The sequence below is a fragment of the Eleutherodactylus coqui genome, chromosome 2 (genome assembly GCF_035609145.1).
Source record: "Eleutherodactylus coqui strain aEleCoq1 chromosome 2, aEleCoq1.hap1, whole genome shotgun sequence".
NCBI classification, from domain to species: domain Eukaryota; kingdom Metazoa; phylum Chordata; class Amphibia; order Anura; family Eleutherodactylidae; genus Eleutherodactylus; species Eleutherodactylus coqui.
The window spans coordinates 217519343-217533235 of NC_089838.1; the positions used below are offsets into that span (position 1 = coordinate 217519343).

Sequence of the window (13893 nt, forward strand, 5' to 3'; positions counted from 1 at the left end):
AGCATGGCCATCTCTGATTTTAAAGTGTTCCTGTTCTCAGCTTACTAAATGTATTTCTAGGTTCTGTTCGCCTCTGTTTGTCACTTCAGTTGTTCTGCTCCATCATAGGAACAGAGCAACGAAATTCATAACCATGCTGGGTCCGTTACATGACTGACGCCACAGGGCACCCAATAGACTCCTTTGACTATAATTGGATGTGTCAGATTTCTGCCATGGTGACCATCATGTTACTGGATTTTTGGTGGAATCAGATGTGAACACAGCCAGTTTTCACACTTGGTTGGGGATTCCGCTTCCTGTCTTTGGATGCAACTGAACGGCGGAGGGGGGACCCCTTTGACTATAATGAGGTCTGCCTCTCTTCTGCCCAGTTTTAGGACTGAAGAAAAAGTGCTGCATGCAGTCGCATCTGTGACAGAACCACCAGCTGCAGGATCTGACGCAGATGTGAAACCAGCCTTACAGAGAGATTTACTTACATATAGTTGGCTTCACAAATATAAACTTTTAATTAAATGACTTTTTAAGATTTGTCATTTTTACATAAACATAATAAATAAACCTCCCCCCCCCCCCCTTCCTAAAGTCCAACAGTCCTTCCTTTATCCTCTCATCTTCCCATAATTGTGGGACCATAGAGGTCTCCTGTATTGCAGATTCTTCATACTTAAAAGTGGAAGCTAGAAAAAACACCCAAGGAATGCAAGGACTTTCTTGCTACCTCCAAGAGTTTGTAAGGTACTACAAGGTCATATCATAGTTCATCTCCCACTTTTACATAACTACCCATTTAACAATCTGAATGTAATACAGAGCAATTAGGAGGAATTAATGGATACTGCCTTGCATCAGAGTATGGTCAGTTAAACCTATTCTATCTAGCGCACACATCCTTATCTTATTTGTTTCTATGATTAATATTTTCTGTGTCCATCACAATCTCCGTCAGCCCACCCAGTTCCTACATATTTGCACAGAGATTAGCTCACTGGAATATTGCTGAATACATTCAGTGGCATCTGACCATGGGCACTTAGCAGTTTTAACCATATCTTGTTGTACTTTGGTCCTGCTTTGCGCTTAAGGTATCTCCCTCTGTGCCATGGCAGGAGCCGATTAATCTGGTCTCTTAGTGTAGGGAAGGTATTAACATACTAACATAGTATGTTAGGCTAAAAGAAGACAGTCCATCTAGTTCAGCCTGTTTCCAGCCCCCCCCCCCCCCCCCCCGCCTTGTTTATCCAGAGGAAGGCATAAAAAAAAACAATGAGGCAGAAGCCAATTTAGCCATTTGGGGGGAAGGATTCCTTCCCGACTCCATAATGGTGGTCGTCATACTCCCTGGATCAATGTTTGAAAGTTCCTACCTGACTCTGAGACCCGGATCAACAACCCCGCTGGTTATTTAATGTGTATATCCTGTAATATTATAACGCTCTAGAAACTCATCTAGTCCCCTCTTAAACTCCTCTACTGATTTTTGCCATCATTACGTCCTCAGGCAGAGAGAGTTCCACAGTCTCACTTCTCTTACAGTAAAGAACCCCTTCTGTGTTGGTAATGAAACCTTCTTTCCTCTAACCATAGAGGATGCCCTCTTGTTACAATTGCAGTCCTGGGTATAAACAGATCATGGGAGAGATCCTTGTATTGGTCCCTCATGTATTTATACATGTTTGGTCTCCTTAACTGTCTCTTTCCATGGTAAATAATCCCAGTTTTGATACCCTCTCTGGGTATTCTAGTCCTCCCATTCTGTTTATTAATTTAGTTGCCCTTCTTTGAACCCCCCACAAGCACTGCAACCTCTTTCCTGAGCACCGGTGTCCAGAACTGTACACAGTACTCCATGTGAGGCCTGACAAGTGCCTTGTATAGTGGAAGAATAATGTTCTCGTCCCTCGCCCCTATACCTCTTTTAATGCACTCCAAATCTTTATGTTCTTTTGCAGCAGCTGACTGGCATTGATTGCTCCAGTTAAATCTACAGTCAACTAGTAACCCCAGGTCTTCCCCCTTTTTTTGTTTTTTTTCTCCCCCTTTTAAAAAATCATAACTCTTCTATTTATACAGCAACGTAGATATCGGAGGTTTTTTTGCAGGAAGAGTTGTATTTTTCAGTGGTATGATTTAATGTACATATTGTATGCTTGAAAAAGGTGTTGCATATCCTATTTATTTGGTCAATAAAATAGAAAATCGCTATAGCTTATTTTCCCAATCCATCGAGCACGGAGAATTTTTCTTTCTGGTCTGTATCATTGGGTGACACAGCTTTGACCTTGGGTATGTAGCACCTGCTGACTGGAGGCGGACACTAAGCAGACAAATGTGTTGGTTCCTCCCACTTGCTGTATACTCTCTGCAGGTACTCAGCTAATCAGTTTTTAGCTTAGTGTCTGTAGGAGACAGACCTTTTCAATCAAGGTCTTCAGGTCTATAGGGATGTAGGGGACAGGCCAGGGTTTCTCCATCGGTATTAGTGTATCTTGACGCCACCGGAAGCTAGGGGCTTGACAGGAGGAATGCCTCTGTCACACCCCCAGCTCCTGATAGGGTCAGGCCTACAAGGTCCACACTGTGCATTGTTTGTTGCTGGCTGTGGTGGCTTAGGGTGAGGGTAATATTTCAGTGTAGGCTTACATTACGAGCTGTAATAAGAAAACAAACCCTCTCCTTAAGCCACCAGGGACAGTAAAAAGTGATGAACAGGCTTACCCCAGGACTCGCTCACCGCTCTTGTCGACACGCTGCTTGTGTGCGATGGCTTCCGGACGGAGGATGAGGGATCAGCGACGCCTGGGGGCAGTGTGTTGCGTCTGTTGCCACCTCAGTGGTCCGTTACTCCACTTCCCCTTGCGCATACTTGCTATGCATGTTCCGCCGGCTGCGCAGACTGTCCTGCTGCTGTACCGCATCACACTGGGATCCCTGGTGTCATGCTGCTGTCCTGTGCGGTGGGGGGCTACAGTAAAACAGGGAGGGGGCTTCTGCCTTCTGGCTCTGTAAGCCCCTTGCAGCAGGGGCTGCTGCATGGCTTTTAAGCACATGTATAGTGCCCTTCCAGGAGCTAGAGCTTTTGTATCTGGCCAGCCAATCGGATACAGGGGGCGTCACTGCCCTGCCAATCTTGACTTCACCAGCACTTGCTGGTGGCGTTAAGATACACCAATGCAGTCTCCATCTCCCATTCCCTCTGGTAGCAGTAGCTCCCATGCATTCATCTGGGGTGCTTCCTACTAACCCTTCAACAGGGGTGCTGTCGTTATGGCAACTTGCCTAGCCGGGTGTTTACAACCTGGACTCCAGCGGACCCTGATTTTCAGTTAGGTTGCTTGCTGGGGGGGCCCCAAGCTTTTTTAAGTTTCACCCCCCCCCCCCCCCCCCCCTTTCTGATGGTGCTAATGTCATGTCCAGCTCGCCCAGTCTGCTCGTCTCTTCTAAGCGGGAGGCGCTGTCCAGCGGAAGTTTCTTTGTCATCAAAAGAAGGTCGTTGCCGTCCTATTGCATGTTACCTCACTGCATGTGGTATCTTGGCCCCGTGTTAATGAAGACTAGTCCCATTGGACGAGCATGTCACAAATAGGCTAGGTCATAATGTACAAATTTAACTCTAGTGTCATTCTTCAGTATTCTTCAGCTCTCTGGTGGTGTTCCCGACAACACAAGTGCATCGTTGCATTTCCTAGGTCGGTTCCTCGCACTGGCGCTGCTTCGCGGCAGTGCAGGGTTACCGTGCCAGCAATATCATTTGTTCAGGCTGTGTTATCAGGCTGTGTTACGGCACATATTTCTCAACAACGGGTGCCTTGTTGAAAGCTCCTCGTCGGAAGCCTTTTTCCAAGTTGGGGGATGGATCCGTTTTCTCAGGCCCCTTTTATGTTCCGCTCTGAGCATGCTGGATGCCCAGGCACCCATTAACGCTAGTTGCAGTTAAAGAGCTGATTACGCTTCTTTACACGTGTGGTTTCTTATATTTTCCCAGCCCTTGGGTACTGTTCTGGAACATCCCACAGTCAAAGCTGTGTTCCCCAATGATCCAGACGACAAACTAGATTTTGTAACGAACTTGCCGTAAAATCTTTCTTGATATGTTCATTGGGTGACACAGCACCCACCCGATAGGGGTACTTTTTTTTTGTCTATGGTCGCACTGGTGCCCTCCTAGGTTATTTTAAGCACTACCATTTCGTAACAAGCCCCACTGGGGTGCTCCTACTGCTTGCGTACAAAACTGATTTAGCTGAGTACCTGAGTATGGCAAGTTCCCTACAATTTTTTTTTTCTCTTCGCATCTATTAAATGACAGCTGGAAATTATATTGCAATAACTATTTCCCAAGTGTTCCTGCACCCCCATGATTCTGTCTGGTTTGTTGAGTAAGGTACTTCTCTTTTAATTGTTCTCAAGAACTTACTGCCCTTGTAAGCTTCGCAAGTTTCGTCTTCCCATATTATAACCGAGTAATTAAAGTCCCCCATAATAATTACTTCATTGCGTTGACACCTCTTCTGTTCTCCTTAACAGAAGAAACTGAAAACTTCTTAATGTTTTTTGTGGCCTATAGAAAACCCCTATCAGGATTTTGTTATTTTTCCCTCCCTATGTCTACTCATAAGGATTCCACGTGTTCATCTCCTACACCTATATCTTCTTGCCTTGGCATTAAGTAGGATTTAACATACAGACATAACCCTTACCCCTTTGTTTCTCTTCTGAAGATAAATAGAGCCTTCAGCCGACCACAAAGTCGCGCCATTTCTCCAGGAACCCAAACCCCTCCTTCCTACGCTAACTCTGGAGCCACTTTATTTACCTCCCTAATCTCCTGCTGCCTTTCTGGTGTGGTTTGTGGTACAGGTAGTATTTCTGAGAAAACTAATTTGGAGGTCCTCACCCTAAGCTTAGGTCCTAGGCCCCTGAAATTTTTTTTTTTGTCTTTTTAATTTAGCCAATGCTGAGCTATTAATTTCCTTGTAACATATAGAAATCTTGCGATTAGCAGCTGTTCATGCTCCTCCACAGGTAAATCACTAAGACATCCAAGGACACATACCTATTTAGCTTTGGACAGTGCCAAAAAAGGGTCCACAGATTTGGGGGCAGTGACACAATGTACATAATTTAGCCTTTGTACACCACCACAATGGATTTTTGTATTAGAGAGCCTTGTTTGGCACAGCAGAAATTGAGTCCTAAGCTCTTGAACTCGCATCCTTCCGAGGTCTGTAACATGAGTACATCCAGGCTGTTTTCATTTATAAAGTGGGAAAGTACTACAGAGGGATCACATTATCCTGATCCCTACAAGTTTTTACTATATTTTCTTGTTATATATAACCGATTTTGTCTAATAAAGTATGTATTGTTGGCCTGCATATTTTTTTCTTCTTCTATAATGTTGCTTTCTTTAGTATAATTACCGGTAGTCAGTTTTTTGACCCATATACTTCACATGTAAAAGGTTATGGAAATCCCTGTTACTATTTTATTTATTTGAATATGTGTTACTTTTTTTGAAGGCTACGGAAAAATCTGAAGTCTCTGATTATAGTGCATCCTTCTTGGTTTATCAGAACATTGCTAGCTATTACGAAGCCCTTCATTAGGTAATGCTGATTGATTTGTTTTGTTCAACTATTTTGTAAGCTGCTTGTTACTATATTAATTCTTGTTTGTTTTTCCTTTGTCTTTTTTTCTCCCTTCTGCAGCTCAAAATTCAGTCAGAAGATCAAATACGTCTTTAGCCTGGTAGAGTTAGCGGAGCTTATTCCTATGGAGTATGTTGTCATACCGGAGTGCATAAAGGAGTATGTAATATTAGAATTTTTCTTTTAGTTTTGTTTTCTGTTTTTATCGCAACAATCTTTCAATTTAGACTTTTACTGGAGAAATATTCTCTTTTAGAGCATTGATCCCCAGCCTGTGGCTCTCCTTCTGGTTCATATATGTAACACACCGCATGCCATGACAATTGCAGGCTCTCACAGCATGCTGGAAATGGTAATTTGCAATAGCTGGAGAGCCACAAATTGGGGACTACTGTTCTGTAATCACGCTAGAAAATGTATTTACTTCTTGGAATAGTGTTATGACTATTTTTTTTGTTAGCGTCTTATTTCTAATACCTGAATGCAATATTCATAAGAATTAAAACACTACATTCTGCAGCAATAGGAGTTCTTGATATTGCAGCATTGTTATTGTTTGCCCCCACATGTAAATATCTAATCACACCTCCATTCAGAGGTTCCACCAAGGGATTCTAGCATAAATTTTAGGAAAACAGTAATCCAGTACAGTTTTATTTTTGCAGCACTATTTTTATTGTACAACAATCGGCATCTGACTGAACCCACTATGGTCAATTGGGTTTGTCAGGCGCTGTTGGTGTCCATCATATGACAGATCCGGCACGCCAAGCTCTTATCGCTTTTCTGTTCCGATGAGGGAAAAAGAAAATGTAAAAATCTTATGTAGATGTGAAAAGAGCCTAACCTGTGCCATTACAGCAAGGAAGATAACTATATATTCATTGCTTTAATTATCTCTACTCTAGGCCCTCACACTATACAAATAGTGCTTTTGCCCCACTAGTACATGTTATCCCTGTGATCTAGTAGACCTACCTTTACTATGTATACTAGTGACCAGAATTGTGGAAACTTTTGAAAAGCGGTGCATTTTTTTATATTTGATGGCTCATAACGGCAGTTTTCCTTGTAGTAATACCATACAATTACCGTATATTCCGGCGTATAAGACGACCCCCCCCCCAACTGTCACCTTATACACCGGGAATACAGTGTAGGGGAAAAAAAAGCAGCACCTCCCCCGGCGTTCTGCGGCGCTGCTGCAGGCTGTCTCTCCCTCCTGGTCCCCGACAGAGCATTGCTAATGCTGTGATTGGCTAACACACGTGCTGTCTCTGGCTTTGTAGTGACTGAATCATCTTGGACCTCTTCAAAAGTTCTTTAGATGCCTCCTTTTGGGGGAGTTATCACGGTGTTTCCTTCTAATTTCATCATAAGTATAGCCTTGGTCACGCACAATCACTATCTTGCATCGCTTTCTGGGTGACCAGTCAGCCCTTTGCACGGTTTTTATTTATTTTACTAAGTTCTACAAGCTCTTTACACAAAGGAAAGCAAAAAAAAGTGACCAACTTGATAAGAATCGCACAATGTAAAGACAATGGCTGCTTTAAAAGATGACCTTCAGACCTGAATGCTATTGTGACCTCATTGACTCCTTGCCAATAACACCTAAACAGTTCTACTCATTGGTTAGATTCCAGTCAAAGCCGGCTCATAAAGCCTGAGGCTGTTGTGCTTGCTGCTTCTGATTATTTACCTATAACGTTGTATAGAATTCAGATAATTGCTCAAAATTCTACATTTACATTTTTTCCAATTTTATATAAAATTTTATGGTATTACAAAAAAATGGTATGAAAGATCAGCCTTTAAAATTCCCCTTTTTTTCAAAAGGTTTGCACAATTTTGGCCACTTGTGTAGAAACACGTGGGGTACATGATATCTGCATGACACGACATACTGACCTGCAGATGCCCCTGCCTTCTCTGATTTTTGTGTTGGCGGTGGTACTTTGCACCATGTGACTGGGGGAAAAAAAACTATGGAAATGTAGTTGAAATTAGGTGAAATGTCCTTTATAGCATAAACTGTTGGCTATATAGAAGAACCTTGGCTAATGGTTAGGATTATTGTGCCGATTTCCTTTAACTGATGCTAATCTAACTTCTCCTTAGTCGTATATGTTGTGTAGCGGTTGTTTCTGTGTACTGAATTTCCGACTCTCTCCTACTAAGGTATGACGACGCAAAAAGTAAAAAGAATCCCAAAAGGTATCTGTACACCTTCTTTGGGTTGCACCAAGACAAGTCCATCTGCTCTGCACAAACTAACCCCTCCCTTATTGGTTGGCTTGGAGAATACCATATAGCATTAGTAAATACAAACATGCACCATAGACCTAGTCACACTGTAATTGGTCAGTGTTAATAAATCAATGCCTAGGATTCTATTCACAAATGGTCCCTGTAGCTTTGTCCACTTTCTTTTTTTAAATGAGTTTGATAGAGGAGGCTGTTGGGGTACGGTCACATGTAGTGGAAATGCTGCGGTTCAGGTGACGCACCAATGTCCGCATAACCTGATTGTCGGCCGGCGGCAGGTTGAGTAGCGGTTACTGGGTGAGGGATGTACGCTGCAGTGCTAAAATCTGCTGCGGATCTGCAGCTGAAACGGAGTCAAAATCCGCACCAATGGTTTTTGATGCGGAAATGCTACTGATTTTGCCCCAGATGTTTTTGCATTCCCGCTACATGTGAACGTACCCTAAAGCAGTTATAACTTGTTAATATTTCAGCGTGCTGTTCGATAAATAATCTAGGAATATATACTGCATGGCCTGACCTTTGCTGTTCTGCACACAGAATAACCATTCATATGACTGTTTCCTTCTACCCCAGTGCAATGTTTGTATTTGCTGTGCTGGAGTGTTCAGGCAAACTAGTTCACCATAGCGGAGAATGTTCCTCATCCCTTCTCTTCACCTTTCCCCAGCTTTCATCAACCGTTAGGCAGTGACATGCACTTTCCAATCTGCATAATTTTCTCCTGCCTGTAATTGCTTGCATGAGTAACGTTATATTAACAGAATATTGATGGATCATTTAATTGACAAAACAATCCGTTCAAATTATTTCACATTTTATTCCACTTTTTATGTGCTTTTTAAGATTTTATTTTTGTTTGCTCACTGCTCTTTATTGCTGACTCTTACAAATTCTATCCTATAGAGTTATTGAACAGTGTTGCCTCTTATTAATTTAGGTTAATTTTGGTAAAACATCACCACTAGGGGCGAATACAGGAAGCAGATTTATATAGGTTCATTGAACGTTTGTCTTTAGAGCACACACCCCTAATGGCAATAGCAATGTGGAGGGATGAGAGTAGACTGATCTGTGTACTAAAAGCTGGGTTACCCCAGGTACAAGCTTGCAAGTTTTTATGTAAACTCCTTGTCAAAAAATAAATAAAATCAAGCACCTAGAAGGAGTTGTTGGAATCAAATGAAATGTTCTCTGTGTGATTGTAGTGTGGAAATAAGTGATTACAATATCAACGCAAAATGATCTATTGCACAAAGCTGAACACTTGAAGGGAGGCTCTAGTACCCTGTCGTACCACTTCTAGCTTGGATACAAGATGTGATACTGGTGGGCATGGTGGCTGTAGTACCCTGTTGTACCACCTCTAGCTTGGATACAAGATGTGATACGGGTGGGCGTGGAGGCTCTAGTACCCTGTTGTACCGCCTCTAGCTTAGATGTAAGATGTGATATGGGCAGGCATGGAGGCTCTAGTACCCTGTTGTACCGCTTCTAGATTGGATGCAAAAAGTGATACGGTGGGGCATGGAGGCTCTAGTACTTTTTTGTACTGCCTCTAGCTTGGATATAAGATGTGATACTGGTGGGCAAGAAGACATACAGGTTCTGTATGGTATTCTGCAGCATATCAGTGCACATTTGCTGTAACTGAGCCTCTAGATCTTGCAAACTGGTAGGCTGTTGAAGTTGGCATCCCAGATGGTCCCATATATGTTCTATTGGCGACAAATCTGGCAACCGGGCAGCCACGGAAGTGTGGTAATGTTGTGGAGGCATTACTGTGACCCCCTTGTTGTATATGGCTGATTATTATGCTGCTGGAAAATGCCTCTTGGAAGCCACCATGAGAGGAACACATGTGGCTGCTGGATGTCCAGAACATATCGCTGAGCTGTCATTGTCCCTTGTTCCACTGCTAAGGGTCACAGACTGTTCTATGCGATGACCCCCCCAGACCATCACACAGCAGTGGGGGCAGACTGCCGCTCCACAGCAAAGGCAGGATTGAGGCCCCCTCATGCCTAGGGCTCCAGACACGAACACAGCCATCATCGGTGTCCAAACTAAAGCTGGATTCATCGTTGAAGACAACCCAGTTCCACTCCATAGCATCCAGTTTTGTCATTCACAACACCACTGAAAACTGAGGCGACCAGGGCTGTCAAAGACAGTACACATAATGGGCGCCTTGAGACCAAGTGCCTTTTGCACCCAATTCCTGGTGTCTGGCTGACGGACATGGGCTGTAACAATGATGCCACCTGTCTCTGGATGGCGGACAATGAAACAGTTGGAGCCGTTTGTGCTTGTTGAATGACCAGACGTTTCTCTTTACTGGTGGTCTGTTGAGGGGGTCCTATGCCATCCACTGGTCCCAACACCTCCTAACAGTCTGGTCAGTACTGCCCAGGGGGCGGGCAATTTATCGATATGACCATGTAGTTTCTTGCATTCCAATAATGCACTCCCTCTCAAACTGGGCTAAATCTTTTCAATTGCATCGTAGAGGCGTCTAGTGGTCAACAAGCTCTACAGAAGGGGAAAAAGAGGTCCATTACACACAAGTAGGCTCTGAGAGCCTTTTTATAGGCAAATTGTGGAACAACTTTTAGGGCCTCAGGCATCAAGACATTTTAGCTAATCACTCTAAAACCTGAATCATTTGCATATCTGCCTGAGATGTAACTGCCTGTCAAGTTTTGCAGCAAAACGACAACTCCTTCTAGGGGTTTGAATTTATTTTTCTTTTTTTTTTTTCTTTTAAAAAGTGTATTTATGTCCTAAAATGAATGCAGGTTATTTTTATGATAAAGATATGTTCCATGTGCAAAACAGGCCGTAAATGTACAATTTGGACGGAAAGGACAAGTTGAGAGCATTATCGTCTTGGCATCTCATGGTAAAAGTTGTGGTTCATAAAGCTCTGCTCAGCTTGAGTTGCATGTAATATTGCAGTAGCTTTTCTTTTGAGGCTTTTCAGCTACTTTAACGAAAAGCAGCCGTCGCCCATACTGCCCCAGTGATTAGGCCCAATGACTAGTACGGAGTTTGTAATGATGAAGGAAAATAAAAGCAGCTAATGCTATGCACAAGGTCAATCCTTTCAATTTAAGTCTTGCAGTCCTCCGCACAAATTCATCTCCCATCAGTATAACACACAGTTGTGTTAAAACATGTCCGATTATCCCAGAGGGCCAAACTGCAGCTCATTTACTGGAATCTCGGAGGAAAAACTTATCGGCCATAATTGCATGGTCACCTGTGAAAACATACTGTATATTTTATCTGTGGTTTCCTTTGCTGAAATTCTTCCTACTCAGCTGTAAGCAATAATCCTCTAGGTAAAAGCCATGAGGTAAAAAAGTAAGGTTAAAAAAAAAAAAACCCTTCCCATCATTAACAAAAAAAAGCTGTTTGGTATTGGCATGTCCATAAAAATCCAATCTCTTAAAATGACGCATTTATCCTGCCCAGTGAGTGCCAGCGGAGAAAAACACATAATACCAGATTTGCACTTTCTTGGTCATCCGAATCTCCAAGAAAAAAACTTAATAAAAAGGGGTCAAAAAGTTAATTTTATGCCAAGATTTTTTCCCCAAAGTGTGCAGGAAAAATCAATGGGAAAAAATAATTCTGAAGTTTAGGGGTTAAGAAGGGAAGTAAGAAGGCATCTTCTAAGTCGTTGGTTCCCTCCGTATTTTAATGCTTCACTTAGCCATTTAAAGGGGCCAAGGATTCGGAGGCAGAGGGAGATCGGAAAATGGTGCGAAGACATTGAGGATATCTAATTTTGCTTGTTTATACATTATAAAAGCCTTCAATAAAAGTAGACTATTAAGAGGGGTTTACCGCATTGCGGTACCATACATGGTGGTCATGTCTAGTGGTAGCATGGTCACATATAGAGAGTTGATGGAGAGCACAACTGACGTTACTTGTCCTCAAATACCTTCCATATGCTTATTAGGAAATCAACCCATTAATATGCCTAATTGGGCTTTCCGTCTAGTTCCTTTTTAATTCGTTGACCACCTGGATTTGCATTGCATAAAAATAGTGGACCCCCGCTCTTAGCCTTTCAGCAATTTGTTGAATTATTTTAATTATCTCATGTGAGAAACTTAATGCGATGTGAAGATAAAATTGACCAATTTGAAGATGTGTGGAAGCTGTGGCTGTGCTCACTCCCCTGATGTAAGGTATTATGTCTCTATCATATGAATTCTATGAAGATGCTCCTTGCCCTACTGATGGCATTTTTATTCATCCACAAATCTTCTAGCTGTATGCACTACTATGCCTTTGTTCTGCCATTTTAGTGTAGCTTTTACCATGGTTGGAGATGTCTGATATTCTATTCCAGGCATTTCTGCACATTGTTTGTATGCCTTTCTTCTTTTGGGTTTAATACATTTAAACCTTTTCCAGACATTTACTATTGAGGACCAAGACCTATTCTCAGGATTGGTCATCAATACAGTTGAGCGGTGAGGGTCCACGGCTCAGGATCCCCGCCTATCGGCTGATCCTCCAGCCTGCTGTCAGTGCAGCAGAGCCGGACGTCATCAACGTGTTTTGAACCAGAGATGTAATTGAAAGGGTTTTGCTTCCATTGAAATCGATAGGAGTATATAGCCTCTTACATTTCTGGCTCCGACTCTAATGATGACATCTGTTTTACCTGCACTGACAGCGGGCCGGAGGATCAACTAAATGGTGGGGATCCCAGGCAGTGGACCTCTGCCAATCAACTTGGTCTTCAATAGTAAGTGCCCAGAAAACCCCTTTAAGCAGAGCCCAAGTATAGTTTCCAAATAGTTTTATACATTTTCTTTTAAAACAAAAGAAGTAATTTTTCAACTTTTACCTTTATTATCTAGAGTTGATAAAGACTTTAACAAGAAGGTTGAAGACCAAACCAGTGAGCAATAAGATTGTAGAAGACGCACCATAGAACTGAAGAATGCCCATGAAGATGGGGAAGAGTGTTCTGTTTGCAGTATACTGTCCATTTTCCTTCTCTGAAATGTGCCTTTTCAGATGTGACTGTTTCCTTTTTCAAAGGGAATCCTGGTTCTTATTTTCATACTGTTACAACTCTCCAGAGGCGCTAGACCAGTTGCAATAGACTGTTAATCCATTGCTGGTGCCCTACTTTGAATAGTTAATGTATGTTATCGTGCGCACACCACATGGTTCTACCCGGAGAAGAAACCATTTGTGAAGTAGACACGTTTCCTTGGTGAGAACGGCACAAACTGTTGAAAGCCATCGTTTAGGAGTTGCTTTTAAGCCACTGCGTAAGTGTTAAGACATTGGTAATGAGCTTGTTTGAGTTGTTAGATGCACCTTTGCTATATCGGTTTTTGTCATATTTATCTATTGTCTGATACATCTATTGGTGGTATAAATTGCATGTCCAGTGGGTTATATTAGGTGAAATGCTTTGTCTTTGAAAAGAAAACCTGATTGTTGACCTAAGAAAAGCTTTGTTCGCTTTAGAAATCATTATGGGTTTCTTGTGCAAGGAGTATTAATTGTGAGTTTCCATGGTTAGCGCTTGACGTAGTGTCACATTAGCTAAAAGGATTAGCAAATAGTATGATAATTAAGTGAAACGCAAACCGGTGAACAATTTCAAGTATAGCCGTCATCCACTTTTCTATTTTTTTTTTTATTTTCTATTGCAGCCTTTTATAGTAGTAAATGAACACACCTGAACTCCCTATATATGCTGTAAGGTCTATTTTAAATCTGTTTTCTTCATACATCCTCACTGAATACACATCTGTGTGAATATCAGACTTGCTCCCTGCAAAAAAGGTGTAGGAGCACATGATGAGAACATTGTTCTTCCTCTTTACAAGTCACTGATCAGATCACACATGGAATATTGTGGACCGTTTTGGGCGGACTCAAAAAGGACATATCAGAGCCTTAGCGGGTACAAAGGGGGGCAACTAAAGTA

At 42.3% G+C, this 13893-nt stretch overlaps 1 protein-coding gene across 3 annotated transcripts in view; it reads left to right on the top strand.

Moving 5' to 3' along the window:
• BNIP2 (BCL2 interacting protein 2) overlaps positions 1-13653 on the top strand; it is a 49625-nt gene extending 35972 nt beyond the window's left edge. Inside the window, exons 8-11 of one of the 3 annotated variants that reach the window (XM_066592481.1) lie at positions 5526-5612; positions 5715-5813; positions 7836-7871; positions 10761-12790. In XM_066592481.1, coding sequence (XP_066448578.1) covers positions 5526-5612; positions 5715-5813; positions 7836-7871; positions 10761-10767 — 229 coding nt within the window. In that variant the 3' untranslated portion in view covers positions 10768-12790. The other 2 variants (XM_066592479.1, XM_066592480.1) reach the window with 2 other exon arrangements.
• Positions 13654-13893: the final 240 nt, after the last annotated feature.